Consider the following 19,949-nt stretch of genomic DNA (forward strand, 5'->3'; position numbering starts at 1 on the left):
TAGTTTACTAATATTCAATTTTAAATTGATCATAAAAATAACTTCAACATTTTCAAAATTAACTAATAGCAGACAGGCAATTTTAGGTTCTAAACAATATTTTGTTCTCTAAACCTTCATTATGATGCCTATAATAGTAGAGATGATGGACTCTATGGCAATGTCTTTTGCAGTTGAGTGATTATTGGTAAATTGCGCATGCATATGCTTCACCCTGTACATGCGCCAAAGTCTAGTAGCCATGCCACTTGAAGCAATTAACTTTAATCAGAGTGGCTGACAGTCAGGCACCATTTGTGGGCATTGACTGGGGACGTGTGGCAAAAATAGAGGCATGTCTCTTCTGTTTTGGGGCATGTCACTTGGGGCCTTATTCTAGTTCACTCTTTCTGACAAAATCCTTCTTAGATGGACAAAACCATGTGCACTGCAGGTGGGGCAGATGTAAAATGTGCAGAGATAATTAGATTTGGGTGAGTTATTTTGTTTCTGTGCAGGGAAAATAATGACTGCTTTATTTTTACACTGCAATATAGATCTCACTTTCAAGTAAAACCCCACCCAAATCTAACTGTCTCTGCACAAGTAACATCTGCCCCACCTGCAGTGCACATGATTGTGTCCATCTAAAAAGTATTTTGTCAGAAAGAGTGAACCAAAATAACCCCCACTGTGACATCCAAATTACATGATTTCAGGGGTTTTTATCAATACTAAAAGAAATCAAGAAAAATGTAAGGATTTGCCGGCATCTCTGAAAAAGGGGATCCAAATATGTGGTTCGCTATGGCTGTAAGAATTATGAGCCTCATTTAGAGAAGGATGCAGTGCACATAGCTTCTGTGTCTTTGAATTCTCCATCCCCAAACGGTGACAGGCTAAGGTTTAGTGGGCACTGTGTGCGATAATGAAGGAATGGCTCAATCAGGGCGGCATAACATGAATTTTGGCTCTATCTGTGTGTCATACTGTGCACAATCTATGTAGCATAGCATGGATTTTGGCTCAATCCAGGTACCATTATGTGCATTTTAGCTCAATCTGAGTGGCATAATGTGAATTTTGGCTCAATCCGTGTGGCATGATGGGAATTTTGGTTCAATCCATGTGGCATAATGTGAATTTTGCCTCAATTCATGTGGCATAACGTGATTTTTGCCTCAATCCATGTGGCATAATGTGAATTTTGCCTCAATCCGGGTGGTATAAAGTGAATTTTGGCTCATTCTGTGTCGCATAATATTTAAGGGACAAGTACAGTATAAGGGGGTCTACTATTGTGTAGCATAATGTGTATGGCGTGGTACACTACACGCAAGGACATGCCACCTTTTGAGTGGCCACACACCCTTTTTCAAACCTTAACTTTTCCATACAACCCTGTATAAAAGTGTACTCTCAGACTATAATGAAGCATTGCCGGCTTGAAATATTTAAGCAGAGAGTTCGGAATTGCAAGGATTTATTTAGCTCATACCTGTGTATGTTGCAAGTTCATAGCTGTGTATGTTCAATGCCATTCTATGTGATTGCGCGGTCTATTACTTTGAGACTTAGATAGTTAGAGTTTTCCACTTCCTTATAACAGCACTTACAAATGACTGGGCCAGCTCTAGCAAGGCAAGAAGTTTGATGAACTAAGCTGGCCTCCTACATTTAGTACTGAAGAGTATAGGGACAAACACACTACAAGGGGAGTCCATATATTTTGGCATGAATTATATCTAGCTATGAAGGTAACAGTGGAGATCAGGTACTACAGCAACAGTGTTTACAGCTAAGATATTCAAGGGAATCCCCTATTTGACAATGGCCCACTAAACCGAATGGCGGGAAAACTTTCACTTCACCTACAGACGCTAAGTACCTGTCACCTCCAATACACTGGAAAGGGTACAGAAGCCCCTCATAGTACCAGTAATATCTCTACTATCAGATGGGAGACCAACACTTAACAGGAGGCATGATAACAACTCCACTGGGCTTTGTAACCCAGTGCACCGGCACTCTTAATCATGTCTGCATGCTTTTGTGTGATGGGTTGCAGCAACATGATTGGCTGATTAGGGCAGATGTATATATAACAATGGCCACAAAAGAACATAAAATCAAAATAATTATACTGTAACAACCTTACCTGGTCAGATTCCGTAAAGAACCAAAGCATGATGCCAAAGACAGCTGGGTAGACAAGTGACGATGTGTAAAAGCCGAGCCAGGAGAAATACATAGCAACCTTCACCCCAAAATACTCACAGATCTCATCTGTATAGATCATAAGCAGATATCAGAATCTGAGCATTGACCAGAGTGATGTCATGTATTATGTAAAGTACAAACATTAATGCTGTAACTCCTCTTCCATTCTTATAGACTATTATATATGCTGTGACTCCCAAACAGTCTTAAACTAGTACATTTGCTGCCCTTTCAACATGTGTCATATTGTAATTAGGATTTATTGTAACTTATTAACAGGGAAAACGTTTAGTTACAGTAACTTTGTTATTCAGAAATGGTTACAGCCTTACTTTACTAAGAATGTTATAGTAAAAATGCATTTTGGGGCTGCTGCAAAGTTTCATGCAAGTCCGTTTTGGGGAGAAGGCATTTGTTACCTGGTCCACACCAGGATGTTAAAAATGGCTCACACCGTCAACAGGTTCACAATGTTGACATCTGGAATGTGGCCAAGTAAAATGCCTACATTCTCTGGAAGCAGTTAGGTTTAGGCATCACTGGAAGGGTTAGGCTGTGAGGGGAGGTTCAGTTAGCATGCGCCTCAGACGTCTACTTGAAAACCAATATTTACATGATCCCTAGGACCTGGAAAAATATGTCAGAGCAGCTGCTGGGATATGGTAAGACAGCACTAAACCAACAGGGAATGTTTGGTGACAGGTCATCCATATAGATATGATGGGGTTTATTTACCAAGATGGGAGTTCATTGAAAATAGGATGTTGCCATGGGCAATCAATCAGAATCTACTTATGATCTAGCACCTTCTAGAAGATGATAGATAGAATCGGATTGGTTGCCCAATAACAACATCCCATCTCCAATATAACTCCCATCCCGATCAATCAATGAACCCTGATGAATGTTGGCATGCACTGTTGTCATGCTGGCATGCTTTGTGCCAACAATTTAACATGATTTATGACATGATTTATTTTGACAATTTGTACCCAAACTGTGGGAAAAGTGTTTAGATTTACAGCCCTCTACATGTTCCCTAGCCAAGCGTATGCAATTATGAGCAAGTATTCAGTAGTGCACAGCTGAGTGCAGATCCACTTGTGACTAAAGGGCCGTAACTGGATTCTACCAGGACATTCTCACATAGATCACAAGTTGAGTGAGGATGTATGGAGGCAATTGCAAGCTACAAAGAGTCATGAATATGCAAAGTTTGGACAGACCTCTTGCACCAGGGTTGGTCAAAGTGTGAGCTGAAAGCAATGAGGATTTTCACAATCTGATGGATAAGGCTGTCACACATATGCTTGCAACTTTACATACAGGTGAAACTCTGAGTATATCTTATACCTTTTTCAGACCGCACTCTCAACCCAGGTTATTACCGAGTCATTACGTCACCAACCTGGGTCGAGGTGCGTTGTTTAAGGGCCACGCCGGGTCTAGCAACCCAGGAGTTCAACTCTGGTCACGACCAGGGTTGAACACGGGTCTGACCCAGGTCAAGGTGCAATGTGAACGGGTAACCTGGGTCGTGCGATCTGGGTCCCGTTCACAGTATGGAGGAGGCAGCGCTGTCAGCTCCAAGAGATGCCTCCTCCCCCCGATGGTGTGCCGCCGCTGAGCCCCACCCCCATGTGACATCACCGACCCGGCAATAAGCCACTTGGACGCTGAGCTTTCAACCCGCAAAGGCATTTGTGGTCTTAAAGGAGTATTAGCGTTTGAGCTGCGAGTGCAATTATGGCAAATTTGCATCACCACCTTTATGTGCAGCAATGTGTTTTCCTTTAGATGGTCCCTTCATCTTAAGCTCTTCCATACACAGATTATTATCATGTCATACAATTACGCTTCATTTCAAATATGACAGTTTACTTACTAACCCATGTACTGTATCTATTAAAATAAAGGAAAGGTTATTACCTAGGGGTTGTCTCTCACACACTGCTTGGACCCAGGACTTCATGAGGCGGCTTAGTATTCTCTGTTCATGAACTGGAAACACTTGCTGGATAACTCCACGGGCGGCAAGCTCTGGGACTGACAGGTAGCACAGATTGATAAGATGCATAAGTGTCACGAAGAACAGATGTACAACACAGTAGTACAGATGTAAAAGGATGTAAGAAAAAAGTAGCAGTAGTTCTCAAACCATTACTGATAAAACCCAGGCCAGAAGAATTGTATCAATTTACATAGAATTAAATTAGTGGATATTCCCGCCAGCGAGCAAATTCTGGTCAACTAGTCATTAGTGGAACAAATATACTATTTATATTGTATTAAAAATACATATTCATACAATATTCATCTTCCAGGAAAAAATAATACAGGTATACATCGTGAATATGCTCCTACATGCAAAAATATTTGTGTAACACAAGTACATTAGAAAAAAAAACCAGGCATGCAAATACCAATGCTCCATTGGCTAGATCTCTTGGAAACACTCACTGCTGTACTAGTCCCATTCTTGTAGTCTTAATAAAACATTTTGAAGTGCCCCCAAAAACTGAATTTTAATGTTGCCTGCAGGCACACTCACTGATTGGCTGTCCCTCCAGGAAGTGTATATTGTGCAAAGATTCTCCTTGCTTAGCTCTAAGGTTCTCCATCCAATATCTGATGATGCTCTGACGTTCCTGAAAAAGTTAAATAAAATAGTTTAAGATTTATTAACATGCTCATAACAATATAGTAACTAACATTTGTCAAGGAGGACACTAAAGAGTACATAGATTGGAAAAAAGTAGATTAGGGCCAATGTTTGTATACACACTAAAGAATATATTGTGAGCAATAGTTTCACCAGAAAACCGCCGATTGGCGATTAATTCTCCGACACATGTTTATCAACCAGAACAAAATGGCATTTAAATTGAATAGGTTGAATCTAGCTTTGACCTAAAAATGGCAAAAAGTGCAATTTTTTAAACTAGTCGAAAAAAATCGGCACCAAAATGAATACCCCCAAGTCTGCAAGATGACAGTTAGGAGCTGATTGGATGGGACTTTGGAGGTCATTCTGATCTTTACGCTCCCCCGCACGTTTGCATGGCGGAGCAATCTTTTGCTACTTTTATGCACATGTGTAGACTCCTTTTGTGAACGGACACCTGACTTGTATGGTCACCGCCCCGTTCGCGTGGAGCAGTACTGGAACTGGCATTCCCGCGGTAATTCAGCCATGACGTGGGAGGTGGGGGCAGGCAGCTGACATCACCGGATGTCAGCTGCCAGCCCTGTTCACATGCAAGGGCTCAGCGAATCTGAGTCACCAGGGAGTTACTTAGATTTGCAAACGCTTTAGAAATTAGTCAAATGATTTTGGCCCTGCACGCAAGGCAGCTTTGTGAGTCAACCAGAATGACCTCCTTTATCTCTATCCATTTCATCTTTCTCCAAGGCTTAGTACACAGTCCCCATAGAACCCTTCCTATACTCTGTAGTATGCTCAAACAATGTCCCCATACATAGCCCTATAAAACACACTCCAGTACACTCCCTGCTCATAAATCGTATACACCCACATACAAATAACTCAAATACTTATGTTAATTTCTATATTCATTAGTTTATTCCATCAGAAAATAAATTCATACAGGCAACAAAATATTACATTTGTGAGTAGAAAACAGATAAAAAGGAATTGTTGAAGAAAATAAACAGGCGTGATTTACTTGCTTGAGTTCTACCTCGCCCCTAATCATGTGGTCCTATCCAGTCAGTGCTACTTGGCAATAGCCATCTGGAGTAGAATCCATTTGCTCTAAATGGGCCATTTATGAGCCAGAACAAATGAGGATGCCATCATAATTGGAATAAGAACAAGCTAAATAATACTATTACATGCAACATCCACTCAAACTTATGAAAGCTTTTACATTATCTAAACAATTTGATTTAACATAATTATTTTTTCTTTGTGGTATCTGAGTATATTTAGGTTTCAACTCTAAACAAAGCGGTGGAGAAATGTATTGCTATCTGGTGGATTTATTTATTATCTTGAAAAAGTTTCTGGTTGCTACAGAAACGAAACGCATCAACATCACTTCCGTTTACATCACGCTGGGATTCTCCGTCCACACACACAGTCCAAGCGTCAATCTGCCTGCCGTCAGCTATTCCTGCTCTGCGCGACTACCAGCTGTTTCCATCTCAGCACAGCGTGGACTGTAACATCCAGCCGCCGGCCATGTTTGGCTGCCCAGCAGTCATGCAGACACCCTTCTCTGCCTGGGACTTGTATCACAAGATGGACGCCACCAACGGAGGGGGTCGAGCTCCCCATCCAACAAACTCCCCCCATCTCCCGTCCACTCCACAAATGTAATTGACAGTGAGACAACAATATACAATATCTACTATTGCTACCTTAAAATCTGATGCCATCAAATTGCTTCTTGCCAACTAACTGCGCTATGTGAGTTCTGCTTACATGCTAAGTGGCTTCACTCTGCTACTGGCTTATTAACCCTCATTTGTCCCGACATAAGCTTCTACTAAACCCTTACAATAGAAACATTTTTCATATTGACTGCACTGTGTATATCTTTATATGGAAATACTCATCTCCAACGTGACTTTTATAATTATTTACAGTTATATCTGGTGATTATAAAAACCTTTTTTTTTTTATTTTATCTGTATTTGAATGTGTTTTGCATATATATGCTCTATTTAATATATTTTTTCGTTACTTATTTGTTAGTTGGGCGCCCACTAAGCTATTTGCTTAGTTTTGCTTAGCTGCGCTCGCCACGCTTTGGGCTCGGTGGCTCGCTGCGCTTGCCACACTATATAAAATCAACTCCATGCCGACATGGATAGTGGGGGTATGAGCGTAGAAACTATAGTGGGTGCCCAACTAACATATAAGTACTGTACTATGTTTTCTATATAAAATATTATCTGTACAAAGGTGTGTCCAATGTATGTTTGTGTAGTGGGTACCACTCAGAATATAGAATATATAATCCACCCAAGAGCGCCGTGTTTAACCAACATTCCTTGTACTTGTCACGGGCCACCGTTTGAGAGGCACTTACCTCCGTTCCCGTTGACAGTCCCGCTCCGCGTTATCCTGGCGGTGTGCAGAAGTTCCCTGTTGGCATCCGTCTCCTCTCTGGGCATGCGCTGGGAGTGCAGGCACTGACATCATCATCCGGACTCTCCCCCTGTGTCTGCTGCATTGTGTCTCCTGTATGGGGGCAGAGTCCATGTTCAATCCACCTTGCCCAATTATGATGTCACTGCAGGACTTCCAATCACTGCACAGCACATATATTCCTGCAGGCTGAGCCTGCAAGTCAGTCACTGCAATGTTGTCCAACTGGTAGCAGCTCTCAGCACTACTATAGGCAATTACCGCAGTGAGTCACTCTGCTGCGGCCTAACTTCTCAGGTGTCTTTATTAAGAGACATCGTCCTTACTATATTACCTCTGCTGGTCATTTACTGTTTAGAATTGGTATTGAAGGTGGATTCAAATCCTGCAGTCACCTGTGCAGAGGCTGCCATTGACATTTGCCCCATAGGTGGGTGTCCAGTGTCTCCGTATCTGCGGTAGTCCTCACCCGTGACAAGCACAAGTGATTCCGGCATACAAATCTACAGCGACCTAACTCAGCAGTCCTCATCTTCATTGTCATCACCTTCATCATTGTTGTCGTCATTATCTTCATCATCTTCATTGTCATCGTCATTATCTGCATCACCATCTTCATTGTCATCGTCATTATCTTCTTCATCAGACTACGTTTAAACTATTACTGTCCTGCCTTGTTCAGAGACTCCTGTTCCCCGAGTAGGGGCAATCAATACTGCTGCTAATCTATGCAGCACAGTTATATTAAAAAAAAACAGCTTACGCTACACTCCAGCCTCTTCCCAGCAGGATCCTCAAAACGTGACAGTTTGCACTGACTCCATGGATCCAGCCCCTAGTCAGGACCACAGTCTTGCCCCGGTACAACAACTGGCAGCTTGGCTAGATGCTGCTCAGGGACAAGTTATCCGAGCATTAAAGGACTGTCAACACGGCTGGATGCTATCCAAACTACCTTGCAAAGAGGTCAAGGAGCAGTGTTCACTTCCGCCAGGGAACCCAGCACCATTGGTACCAGCAGCTACTGCTAACTTACAATTACCCACTCCAGCCAAGTTTGATGGTACTCCAAAAGACTGTGGGGTTTCATCAACCAATGCAAGATTTATTTTGAATTACAGTCGAGTTATTTCCCTACCAATCACTCTAAAGTAGCATACGTGATCTTCCTCTTATCTGGATCTGCATTAAATTGGGCATCACCCCTATGGGAAAAGGCTGATCCTTTACTGACTGATTACCAGTGATTTATCTCCCCATCGTCCTTGGGATTGCCCAATTGATCTCATCCCTGGGAAAAATCCACCCAGAGGTCGAACTCACCCGTTATCTTTACCAGAGACACAGGCCATGACCGAATATATTCAGGAAAACTTGGCCAAAGGATTAATTCGTCCTTCCTCCTCACCCACTGGTGCAGGTTTCTTCTTTGTAAAAAAAAAAAAAAAAAAAGATGGAGGATTAAGACCTTGCATAGATTATAGAGGGCTTAACGAAATCACCATCAAAAATCGTTATCCCCTTCCTCTTATCACCAAACTTTTTGACAGAGTAAGTGGAGCCACTATCTTTTCCAAACTTGATCTTCGCAGAGCTTACAATCTCATCACAATACGAGAGGGAGACGAATGGAAGACCGCTTTAAACACCAGAGATGGTCACTATGAATATCTCGTCATGCCTTTCGGTTTAAGCAATGCTCCAGCGGTATTCCAATCTTTCATGAACAAAGTATTCCGGGATCTTCTGTATCAGCATGTTGTAGTGTATCTTGATGACAACTTAATCTATGCTAATACAGGTTGAGTATCCCCTATCCGAAATGCTCGGGACCACGAGCATTCCGGATAGGGGAATATTCCGGTTTTTGGAATAAATTGTTTAAGCCATACTTACCTGTCCCCTGATGGTGTCCGGTGGTCCCTTGGCGTCCACGCAGTCCCCGGGCGTCCACAGCAGGCCTCCGGCATCTTCTCCGGGTCTCCAGCGGTCCCAGGAATGCATTGCGCGAGTGTGCGCGCGCACCGGTGACGTCACCGGCGCGCGCGCACACTCGCGCAATGCATTCCTGGGACCGCTGGAGACCCTGGAGAAGATGCCGGAGGCCTGCTGTGGACGCCCTGGGACTTGGTAAGTATGAAAAGAGGGTTAGGGGGGGGTAAAAAAAAATAAAAAAAAAATTCGAATGATTCCAAAAACCACGGTTTTTGGAATAATTCGGATAATAGATATACGGATACGGGATACTCAACCTGTACTTTACAGAAGCACAGAGAAGTTCTTTCACGTCTTAGAGAAAATCATCTTTACTGTAAATTGGAGAAATGCATTTTCGAAGTCAAATCAATCCCATTCTTGGACTATATTGTTTCCGGAGCCGGTTTAAAGATGGATCCTGCTAAAATCAAAGCAATCCAAGACTGGCCTATGCCTCATACCGTTCGGGGAATACAGAGATTCCTCGGATTCTCCAAATATGACATAAAGTTCATTAATGGCTTCTCCACCATCGTAGTTCTGATAACCGCTCTCACCCGTAAAGGATTCAAATGGTCAGAAGAAGCGGTCAAAGCATTTCGCTTTCTCAAAGAAAAGTTCAATTCAGCTCCAGTCCTAGCACAACCAGACATTACTCTACCATTCACAGTCGAAGTGGATGCCTCTTCTTTCGGTGTTGGAGCAGTCCTTTCTCAAATAAGCTCAGATGGTTACCAACATCCGTGCAGCCTTTTCTCTTAGAAATTCTCTCCAGCCGAACAGAATTACGCTATTGTCGACCACTGAACCACTTATGGCTAAATTAACTAAACATCGGTATTGCTTAACTTTATCGGATCAATCAGAAGACGCCCATTAATTTCTACAAGAGTGACATTAGTGTAGGGACTGTGTTAGGGGGTAGGTGGTTGTAAGAAATTGTTTTTCTCTTTCCAAAGTTTCCATTTTGCCTACATGGACCAAAAAGCGGGTCTTGTTGTATGTTTATGTATTCAGTGTACCATGTTTCTTTGCAATATATTTTATTTACAGATGTAGGGACTTATTCAGGTTCACTCACAAAAGCAAATTTTCACTCTAATGGACAAAACCATGTGCAATGCCGGTGGGGCTGATGTAACATGTGCAGAGAGAGTTAGATTCATGCAACGTTTCAAACCTTTAATGGTCCATCATCAGGCAGTGTAAATGCCTGATGACTGACCATTAAAGGTTCAAATCATTGTATGAAACTGCCAGTAGCATGAGTCATTACTTTTGAGAGAACCTGGTATAAAGTCCATGGAGTGCCGGTTGAACTATACTGTCTGGACTAGTTCTGGTTTTCTTGCTCCTGATTAAGCTGGGGGTCTTTTCCCCAGAGAAACGCGTAGAGCCTTCCTGAATCATCATACCCCTGACACCATCTAACTCCTGAGGATCACAAAACCTTTATATTTCACTGGTCACGGGATCCAATATCTCTACCTGGTCATCCACCACTTCATTGCTACAAAGGATTGGACCAACAGCAACCATCTCATTTCACCCAGGTTTACCGGACAATTCACCAGAATTCATCTGCTACTACTGCAATAATCATCCGGATATCGGCCACCTGGATATATATCGCTGCTATATAATAGAGACATCCCTCCCAGTGCATATTTATCCTGGATATAGGAGTTCAATAATGTCTTAAAGGGGACTCATATACATTTTTAGATTTAACTATTAATTACTATAGTTATCCAAATTTTATATGTATGATTTGCATCTGATTTTATTAAATTATTTTTGAAAGAAACCGTCACACCTTGAATTATTTGAGAAACACAGCCAGCGCTGGTTATTTTCTTTGTTTATAGTTCTGGTTTTCACTATGGCGAGATGACCTAACAATGTTTTCCCCTCCTGTTATAGTGGGGATTAGGTGCCCCCCTGAATTCTCTGCTACTTTACAGCATAAGCATAGGCGTAAATCCCTAGAACTGGTTAACATTTTGGGGGTGACTGGACTCCTCCTATTTTTGTGTTTTGTACTTTTGCAAATCATTCTAGGTATCTGTGCAGCGCCTTCTTCCAGCCAGAAACAGGCCATTTTTTCCAGAGGGATTGCAGCAGGTTCCAAATATAACTATTTGCAAATCTGCAATTTCAATTATTTTAATAGGGAAAATCTCTTCTAAAGTGGGGTTTCTCAACGTTATTGCAACCGTTTTACAAATTGGCAGAAAATGCAGCAATCCCACTGAGATTTGAAACTCACTAACTGCATGCTAAATTTATCATCAATAGCTACATGAAAGTAATAAAACTGTATTATGAAACTGCTACAACATGTTACAACAGGTGACAAAACGCATCCCACCTTCCTATCATACCCATGTACCAAATACATTGAGGTACTTATGTACTATCTGGGCTCCCATGTTAAATGCACCCCATTTTTTCATACCCCTACTATCCAACTACGCATGGAGTTGATTTTATATAGTGTGGTAAGCGCAGCGAGCCACCGTGCCCGAAGCGTGGTGAGCGCAGCGAGCCCCGTGAGGGGATGCGGTCTCATTAGAAAAACGGGAGCCCAGATATTACATAAGTACCTACATTGATTATAGCAACAGAAACTTTCAAAACCACAAATGTAACAACAGAAGCCAAAGCAACAAACAAATGCAGAAAGTTCTACTGAAACAGACGTGCACTTGACACCACAAATCAGTTTTACAAAGGCCTCACATACACTATTTTATTCTCAGTCTTTGGCTTGTGCTGAATCCCCTCTGACACATGTCGCCCTGTCCGCACTAACATAATCACATGGAGCTGACAGGTAATTACCTCCCACAGGATTAGCACACTCCTGTTCTGAAACATGCCGTGATGAACAGTTTAAGGATCTGTAGACCAAATAAAATAGGTGCCCTAACCATAGTCATACACACTGTTAAAACACAACTCCAACATAATGATTATATAAATGAGGCATACAGTATGTGTTTTGTGCTCAACTAAGTGATCCTGCATCCATCCCAGTACTAGATAAAATGGGGCTTACCTGAGATGTGAAAAAATTCAGCTCATTTTCAATGTTCTGATATATGTAATCCTCTTCACAGGAGAACACCCGTGTCCCACCTCCAAACTCTGCTTTCACTGGTTTCCGAAGCCCAATCTCCTCCGCACCGCGGAGCAGACTACAAAAAAGATAGGGACATTTCACTGCAACAGGCAACTGCAAGCTACTAAGATATACTGGTACAGTATAACATCATTTACCAGATACTGTAGATCAAATTTAATAGCTGAATAAAGTCGAAAATATGAAAAGGTATAACCAAGAAGGAACTAGAATGCTCTCAGAGAAGGAGAAGATATCAGGATCAAAAGTTGCTGAAAAGGAGAAAAGACACTGTGGATAGGAGAAGGAACATTGCGTTCTTGAAGTGAAAAATTGATGGGACAAAGGCTGATTTGGTACAAATATCTCTACTCTATTAAAAGAATGGTAGTTACATATAGGGGGATACGGTCATTTGGTGTACAGCATGTTGGTCGACAAGCATTGGGTCGTCACAGTTAGGTCGATATGGCTCTAGGTCGACATGGGTCTAGGTCGACACAAGCATTAGGTCGGCAGTGTCTCTAGGTCAACAGTCAAAAGGTTGACATGGGGTTTTTCACTGTTTTTTGAGCCGATATGTGCCGACAGGCGGTATTTTATGCCCTACTATCCACTGGGGTGTGGCGGGAGAATAAAATAGTGTGCCGAGCACAGCAAGGCACTGTGCCAGAAGCATCACGAGAGATGCGAGGGGATTCGGTGTACTGGAAACTGTGTCCATGTCGACTGTGTCAACATGCGAGTAAAAAAAAACAGTGAAAAACCCCATGTCGACCTTTTGACTGTTTACTTAGACACTGTCAACCTAAACCCATGTCGACCTTGTCCCAAATCGACCAACATACTGTAGAACAAACGATCCCAACCCCATATATGTACCATGACCTTCTTGCTAATCAGGTGGCCAGCGATTATCACAAACCATCTCCAATCCTGTTTTACAGTAGGACATTCAAAACAAGAAAGGTCTCAGTACAGAGACCACAAGTCAGAGGAGTGTTTACCATGCTGGGCACGTAAATTGTTACGTTGTGCTGTGAAGCAAGGGATACATTTTTAGCGGTGAGTTTCTATTGTTCTTATTGTGATAGGACCTCTTTAAAATTGGGCAGTACGGACAAAGTAATGGTTAGCATTACTGCCTCACAGCACTGAGGTCATGGGTTCAATTTCCACCATGGACCTAACTGTGCGGAATTTGTATATTTTCCCCATGCGTGCATGAGTTTCCTCATGGGTACTCCGGTTTTCTTCCACAGTCCAAAAATATGCTGGGAGGCTAATTGGCTTCCAACAAAATGAACCCTAGAATGAATGTGTGTGTGTGTGGGTATACATGTGATAGGGAATATTTGAGCAGATGTATGAACGTTCGCTATGGGGAGAAGGGGTATCAGTGCACGTTATGTGCACTGATACCGCTTCTCCCCCATGTTTAAAGGAGCCAGGATGAGGTAAAGGACAGGGGTGCTATGCACCCCTGTCCATATCGGCACTGCTATCTAAATGATAGCAGGCCGAATATATGAACGGTCAGCATCGCTGACCGTTCCGCCCGATGCCGGTTTTGGCTTCACCAGCAGCAGGCTGGCGAAGCCCTATCTAAACTGCAGGGACAGCGCTGCCCTGTCGAGCCGGCCATTGAACAGATCTTGCCGATGTCCCTTCCTGCTTCGCCTCGCTAATGAGGCGAAGTAGGAAGTATTATAGCGGCACGATAAGCGACACTATAATACATCTGCCCCATAGATTGTAAGCTCCACTGGGGCAGGGACTGATGTGAATGTTCAAATTATTCTCTGTAAAGCGCTGCGCTATATAACAAACTGGTAATAAATAAATAAAATGTATGGAGAAAAAATAGCACCAAACAGGAAAAATTAAGACATGTGCAGAACCTTCCATGCAGAACTGCTTAAAGTAAATGCAGAGTGTATCTAAATAAGACAGGGTGCAGCTAAATTAGACAGATTTGTATGACTAGTAGCATGTACCTTCGTTGTCAGGCCCAACCACTGTACTCATCACTACATAAAAAATGTAAAAGAAAAAAAAGCCGTAGAAGTCATACAAATTTGTGCAGTAAAGGTCTTGTTGTAGTGTAAAGTCAATACACAGAGCAAGCAGGAGAAATAAGTCAACTATAAATTTAAGCTACTCTTTCCCCAACATAAATGTCTTTGCAATTCTTTTTAACTGGCTATTGGTATGGGCAGACATCCTGGTGACTCTAATCTCATGTGTCCAATAAGAGCCAATGTCCTGATAACAGCTTGATTAGGTCACAAGATATTTTTTCGGGGTGTGGAAGGAAAGGTCTACAGTGCCCAGGTCGACACGCAAAATGTCGATATGGAAAAGGCAACCATTGACAAAAGGTCGATATGAAAAGGGTCAACGCATGAAAAGGTAGACATGAGTTCAAGTTTTTTGACAATAAATATTGACACCTGCCGACATGGTTCCCAAATTAGTGTGCCGCATACTCCTGCATAGTTAGACATTAGGACATGGTGCCTCGATCTACTACCACTACTCGACTATCAGAGTCCACGTGGATGTTAAAGTATGAAAAAGTCCAAGAAATTAAAGAGTGCTTTACTTGGTCCTCATTCTCCGGGTGCATTGCTCCAATCTATTTCTGTTGTCATTCCTGATATTATAATGAATAAATATTTAAAGACACCTATTTGGCATGGATCTCTATTGTTCCTGATCTTAAAAGGGGAGGTGAAAAGTTTTCTATGTCAAGTGGAGATGTTAAATCAATACCTTGGATATTGGTACACACAACAGCTTATATCTAACATTTTTGATACTTGTACATATTGAAGCGATTAATCTAAAATATTTATAACAATGCTTGGATTGTTTTGATTGCAGTCATCAACTGATTCTTCCAGGATGCAGTCAATTTACCGTCAGTCAAAATAACTATGGTCAAAATACAGACATCCATTGGCAGACAATCAAAATACTGACACATTCAAAGTGTCAACATTCATTATGCCGACATGGTAAAACTGCCTACATTTTGAATGCCAACTTTTTCAGGATTTTTTTCTTTGAAATTAACTTTTTCTTAACCAATTGGACATAAAGTCAGCAATTTGACTGTCTGTCAATGCTTGTCGGTATTTTGACTGTTGGTATTTCACATTTCGGGAAATCATACTGAACCCATACTTCCTTCCCTTGCTTATGTGTTTTACTTGTGTACCAGCCATACATAATCATTTGTGGACAGGAGTTTCCTTTTTATTATCTGGCCATCAATGTTTCTGCACATATACAGAGCTCATGGTGTAAAACCCAACCAAGTTTGAGGCTGTAACATTGGCTTGATATCTGGAAAATATATCTAGTATTATAAGAAAAGGAAACGGCTTTCCATAAATGTAAACAAACAGTAAGTCATTTCAGCAAAAGGATTATGCAGGAAACGTACTTCTCATATGTGGCTGTGACAAAAAAGGCATAGATTCTGGTATGTCGATGATGACGGATCTGCATTATTAGTTCAGGAATCCCCAGTCGCACATGATTCAGCAGCCAGAGCAGAGTATGGTCATCAGTAGTGTCTGTAAATATAATAAGTGTTCAGTAAAGAACTACTGTATATCATAGTAATGACTGTTGGTATTACATTTACAGTTATAAAACAGTAGTTAACTTACCCGAGAAGGTCATGACCACATCACAATTTTCTGTGGGCACCGTCCTCATCCAGGACTTGTGGGAAGTAATATATCGGCCAGCTTGCAGCAGACGCTTTCCAAAAAGCTTATCTGTGGGTAAATGAGAAATAGACTAGCACCACAAATCTCTCTCATTTCTGATGGTAACATGCTATCAGTATGACCAGATTTTACACAAGCATAAGTGTCTTTCTCATATAAATAGGGATATGTTCATTACAAGGTCTCCTTTGCAAGCATGTCATATAGACACAGTACTTGTTTGTATGGCTACACAAGTACTTGGAACTAGACAGGGATGTGAGTATCTTGAGTATAGAGGTTTTGCATACTGTACACAGGGTTGCTAAAATATCACACTAACAGTGACACAGGATTGAGTTAGGGATATTTCATCAATCTTAAGTGGAAACATTGTAAACAAAACAGTTTTATTTGGAAATCAGGTAATTTTCATTGATTTTAATCAGTTATGAATAAACAATATGAACTTGACTCAGATAACCCCAATTAAGAGAGGGAGTGTTTGTTTGTGTGTGTGTTCGTGTCTTCAGGGGGGTTTTGACTCAAAACATTTTGAAGAGAGAAGGTCAATATTACAAATAATTACAAAAAAATCTCTCTCGTTGCTAGCTGACCACCTGAGTCCCCTACTCTGAGCACAGAGCATCACATGTCATAGAAACCCTAGAACATATGACGCCACTATTGGAGTTACTGTATCTATAGAAATAGGTACATTGGAGTGCAAATTTGACTGTTGTCAGTTTCAGTTATTAAGAAGAAAACAGATGCTGAATTCCTTGCAGCTGGTAATTAAACAAGATGGCAGCATCAGGATTTAGCACAGTCCCTAAAAACATAATAAACCACAGCAAATAAAAGAAGTTTGCTGGAGAAGAGGAGACACATTTTAAGCACTAAAGCTGTGTACAAACGGGCAAAAATCGCTGGCCAGCGATTAGAGTGTGCACCAGCGATAAATCGCCGGGTTCGCGCTCCCGTTTTCAGCCCCTGATGGTCGCTGGTCAAAGGAGCTTGCTCCTCCAACCAGTGACTTCCACTGCCTCTTCTCCCGGCAGTGTGTCATTTTCATCAGTGACCATCTGTGGGCGCTGATGAAAACGGGACACTGAGCAATATGATTGCTGAGCAATATATTGCCAGCGATCATATTGCTCCGTGTGTACACAGCATATGTCTAATAAGCAATTTCTGCATGGTTATCAAAGAGGGATACATCTGCACATGAAGGAAACCCTGTAGAGCTTCCTCAGATGGGTCCTTAACCCAGTCAACTGAATGACCAATTTGGAAAGGTAAAAACATGGAGATGAGAAAGGTCCAACCAACATTAGCTATAGCGGTTTGAAGATTGCTAATGTGGACCCGTGCTGCATATAAAAGGAAGAGATGTACTGGATGATATTTTGAAATAATTTAATTGATAGATAATTGAGCGAATGCTTTGAAGATATTTTGACTGCATGACCATTTTAATGAAATTCATGCACACCAACATTGTTAAGAGGAAAGTTCTTCCACACTGGAGATTTGGCCTCCAGATGGGAGGACATCCTGATCCCGGGGGTAAGGGAACTGGTAAAGCTACTGGCCGAGTAAAGCATGAAGCCTCCACATACTTTGCTACTGTGTGTAAACTACAGTATTTACCAAAAAGGAGCAAAGCATTTCTTCTTTTTGGGAAGGCCAAGAGTTACATACTGTACAAAGACGATTCATAGGCAGGCCAGCTAAATGGCAGTGTGAATGGAGCTTAACATTACCATGTACAGTATCCTTACAATACCTATGCCTACAAAACTGCTATGCAGGGTTGATTGATGTCTGTCGAACCGTAAGGTCAACGGAACTTGAAACTGTCATACACTGACACTGTAGTTAAATATAGAGTAGCTGCCTGAAGTGGCGCCGCAGCAGCAGAAGGGTTAAACTCAGATCATTATCACAAATCTAAGTACCAGACAAGTATTGCTTAGTACTAACAATACTGAATATTATTTTTAGTAACAATTATCATTTGTATTACTTAGTAACAATACTCAGCAATAGCAATTCCTATTTAGTCTCTCCTCCTTAGAAATGTACAAACGGCAGCTCTGCAGAAATTAAAGTCACCAATAATAATAATAATATATATAATGGACTTTGGATGTAAACCAATAGACAACACCCCCCCCCCCCCCACCCATCCATTTGTCTATGAATGTAGTCCTCCCTCCACCCCCTCTCAACGCTGCTGCCTGTCAATTTGTCAGCGGCATAGGGGAATGCTGTACAATAGTACAAGGCCCCTTCTATGCATGCACATAGCGGACCTTGGGGGACATGTATTATAGTGGCACGTATTGATGATAATCCCTATTTGGGCATAGTGCTAATGCGCTGTGTTTCCTTGCCTGGCTGGCTCACTGAATATGCCTAATTCTTGAGATCTCACATGCAGCCAACATCGAAATCACTCATACACTGCCCTGCATATCAGTGTGCTATGCTACTTCTCCCCCATAATGAGGATTAATACATCTACCCCCTTGCACAGTAGCAAATTCCTGATAATTGCGAATCTGCGTGGGAGTCCAGTACCTGCGTTGGGTGCCGGACGGGGTCCCGGCAGTCGGGATCCCGACAGGCATTCACCTGACGTCGGAATCCTGACTGTCAAAACACAGACAGCCGGGTTCCCGATGGCTGTCCTCTATTTTCCCTCGTGGGGGTCCACGACCCCCATAGAGGGAGAATAGAATAGGTGTCTCGCGTAGCCACTGTGCCCGCAGCTTGGCAAGCGCAGCGAGCCTGCAAGGGGCTTTGTTGCGCTCACCATGCTGTCTGGGTCCGGCCAGTCGGGATCCCGACGTCGGGATAATGACTGTCGGGATCCCGACTGTCGGACCCCCTATACCACACCCCCTGCGTTATGAATATAAAATTACCCCTTCCTTCAATTTACTGCAAAAAAAAGAATCCATGTTTAAACCAATTTAATTAGTGGTTACAGCTAAGTAATATCAGATTTCTCATATGGGGCCAGATGTACGAAGAATGTACCAACCAACCAGCTCCTGTCATTTTTTAAATCCTGGGGTACATGTATGGCTTGGAGTAGTTGTTTCTATCCCCATAAAGAATGTTATGTGCAAAGGTGACAAAGATCCAGCCGATCAGCTCCTAACTGTCAATTTACATATTGGAGCTGAGTAGCTTGTGCATTATCACCTTGCACATAACGTTCTTTATAGGGATAGATACCACTTTTCCAAGCTTCATACCTTTACCCCCAGTCTGTAACATGGCAGTTTTGAGCTTATTAGCTGGTACGTATCACTCTCAACTTCCCACTTTTTAAATCTTACATCTGGCCCATGGTCTTGCGGGTATCACAGTTTATTGCAACTGCAATGAGAATAATAGGGTTAGTGGCTTCACCTGCTTAATAAACATGGTAAACTGCTCACGGAACATTCATGCCCATATCCGCTCGCTCATAACCAATATGGAGAGGGGTGAAAATAATTACTGTGCACACATAGTATTCTTTTATACTTCAGTGTTGTGTTCACATAATGAGTGAACCTCCTGGGCCAGATGTAGCCAATCAGCTCCTTCCTTCCATATCACAGACTGTGTTAGAAAATGACAGTTAGGAGCTGACCGGTTCATTGTTTATCACTCTACATTTTATCACTTTTCAAGGCTTAGTACATCTGTCCCCTTGTAAGTCCACCTATTTACTAGCTGTCCAGCCATTTAGAAGTATTTTCATTATTCAAGGCAGAGCAGTGTAGGAGTCCACTCCTAATTGGGTGACTGG

The 19,949-nt window shown here is 42.0% G+C and overlaps 1 protein-coding gene across 6 annotated transcripts in view; it reads right to left on the minus strand.

Moving 5' to 3' along the window:
* ANO8 (anoctamin 8) overlaps nt 1–19,949 on the minus strand; it is a 101,598-nt gene that overhangs the window by 41,689 nt on the left and 39,960 nt on the right. For all 6 annotated transcript variants that reach the window (XM_083180161.1, XM_083180167.1, XM_083180163.1 and 3 more), the window contains exons 2-7: nt 16,097–16,207; nt 15,868–16,000; nt 12,354–12,492; nt 4,751–4,847; nt 4,129–4,245; nt 2,138–2,265 (exon numbers count right to left, since the gene is read on the minus strand). In XM_083180161.1, the coding sequence (XP_083036287.1) occupies nt 2,138–2,265; nt 4,129–4,245; nt 4,751–4,847; nt 12,354–12,492; nt 15,868–16,000; nt 16,097–16,207 (725 nt within the window). The remainder of the gene's footprint in view (nt 1–2,137; nt 2,266–4,128; nt 4,246–4,750; nt 4,848–12,353; nt 12,493–15,867; nt 16,001–16,096; nt 16,208–19,949) is intronic.

Source organism: Crinia signifera, chromosome 1 (genome assembly GCF_055691185.1).
Source record: "Crinia signifera chromosome 1, ASM5569118v1, whole genome shotgun sequence".
Lineage (NCBI taxonomy): Eukaryota > Metazoa > Chordata > Amphibia > Anura > Myobatrachidae > Crinia > Crinia signifera.